This window comes from Pinus tabuliformis, chromosome 1_1, assembly GCF_031772625.1.
Source record: "Pinus tabuliformis cultivar Carrire ecotype Pingquan chromosome 1_1, CPIR1, whole genome shotgun sequence".
In the NCBI taxonomy this organism is placed as follows: Eukaryota; Viridiplantae; Streptophyta; class Pinopsida; order Pinales; family Pinaceae; genus Pinus; species Pinus tabuliformis.
In genome coordinates this window covers 305,662,461-305,664,325 of record NC_142297.1, presented here as the reverse complement: position 1 = coordinate 305,664,325, position 1,865 = coordinate 305,662,461, and the positions used below count along the sequence as shown (strand labels likewise).

The following is a 1,865-nucleotide window of genomic DNA, read 5'->3' as shown; positions in this document are numbered from 1 at the left end:
TGATTTCTTGCAGTTAAAACGGTTTTTTAACGGTATATTTGGATTCAGCACCGTCGAAAACCCCTGCGACGCTTTCATTGTGCAGAAACTAGGTATCAAACTTGCGATTCCAATAAATTTCGGTCAGATTTCGACCGGAAAAACCCGCCGAAAAGACTTTCAAAAAATCGCGTCCATCCATAAGTTATGCCAATGCAAGATGAATCATCCAATGCGCATGACACATGTGAACTGAATTAATTTAAACCACTACCTAGATTTGAATTTTTCCAACAAGTTTTGAAATTTGACCGCCCACATTATTTTGAACTTGGCCGTGTATACTATGTGTCCGTAACGCGTCTGGTAGTGCCAAGACAGGTGGCTTGGGATCTCCATCACTTTTCGCTCACGCATGGAATAGCTGCATATCGTGTCCTGCAGTTCGAACTTTGACAGGGTTTGGGAAAAAGAATCTACAGACGCCCCTTATGCACTCACCCAGATAACAAGATTTTTTCTGAAAGGATAACAAGACTGCGCGACCCCTGAAAGCTTTATATCTGTCCTCTTCTCCGCATCTTCCTTGGCTTCTTTTGTCTATATAATTAAAACCTCAACCTTGGCGTAAGACTTCACATTTCATATCAATATTATTGAAAGTAATACCCACTTAGCTGTTCAGAATCATATGCCAGTAATGGCTTTCTCTCTTGCGTTTTCCTCACATGTTTTCTCATCCAGTAAATCGCCCAGCGCTGGTCATATGGGCCGCCAAACACCGCCCGCGGTATGGAGCAGCTGGAGCAGAAATGTTAGATTTCAGCGGTTTTCCATGGTTAGAGGACTTCCCGCAGAGGGGCTAATTTCAGAGCCCCGTCGCATGGAATCAAAGAATTTGTATGATAGACTGGAGATAAGCCCTGCCGCTACCTTAAAAGATATAAAGAAGGCTTACAGAACTCTGGCTCGGGAGTTTCATCCGGATCAGGCAACTTCTCCTGAAGGGAAAATCGAGAGCACCCAGATATTTTTGAGTATACACAATGCGTATGTGACCCTCTCGGATCCACAAGACCGTTCACAATATGACTGCCAGATTTCGGGTCAAGTGCGGGGCTTCGCTGAGCAGACATGGGGTAAAGCGACCGGTGAACGAGCTCCCACATATAGATATCGTGGTCGTGTGGGGCGAAGTTGGGAAACAGACCAATGTTGGTGATCTTCCTCTGTAATATGAGTTTTGAAGGCGAATCTGTAAAGAACTGTAAAAAGAAATATGTGCATTCCTCCGTGTACATACATTCTTTTAATACAGGAATTCATTCAATAGCCCCTTTGTTATATGATAATGCGATTTGTCATGATTATGGGATTCCCGTTCAGAATCATAATAATGTCTTCTTCACTTTCTTAGAATGAATGTTGGTGGCTTACTTAATAATGGAAGAGATTACGTTTTTAAGGAGCGATTGGTTTGATAACAATTCAATGGGCAATCCCCTGAAAACTGTTGTCCATTTGAAAGGGGTTTTGTTTTTCCAAAGTCGACCATTTAACATCACTCAACTCTGCAGGGGCTATGCCCTATCATACGCGGCTTCAGCGCAATTAGGTCTCTACTCAACGCATATATTTTGTGTGTTTTTTGTGTCTTAAGACAACATGACACCTGGAAGATTTTTTATCCCCTCTTCTCCGCATCTTCGTCGGCTTCGTTTGCCTATATCATTGTAACTCTCCCTCAATTTAATGCTGTGCATGATCCTATAAGGTGTCACTCTTTCGTATGCTTTTAGTGATCGATCCTCCAACTTTCGTTTATCCATAGTTTCAGCAAATGATTCTTCAGAATATCAATCTCATATAAAGTAGTATTCTGGAAA

General features: G+C 42.1%; 1 protein-coding gene across 1 annotated transcript; it reads left to right on the top strand.

Annotated features, from left to right (window-relative positions):
- The first annotated feature begins 595 nt into the window (after window positions 1–595).
- On the top strand, window positions 596–1,298 carry LOC149212763 (chaperone protein dnaJ 11, chloroplastic-like). Its single transcript, XM_089390656.1, has one exon. The coding sequence runs from the start codon at window positions 671–673 to the stop codon at window positions 1,199–1,201; it is 531 nt and encodes a 176-aa protein (XP_089246782.1). The 5' UTR covers window positions 596–670; the 3' UTR covers window positions 1,202–1,298.
- The last annotated feature ends 567 nt before the right edge of the window (window positions 1,299–1,865 follow it).

Bases quoted from the DNA above. Each gene is read 5' to 3' on its own strand.
- LOC149212763 (XM_089390656.1), top strand. From the start codon at position 671: ATGCCAGTAATGGCTTTCTCTCTTGCGTTTTCCTCACATGTTTTCTCA.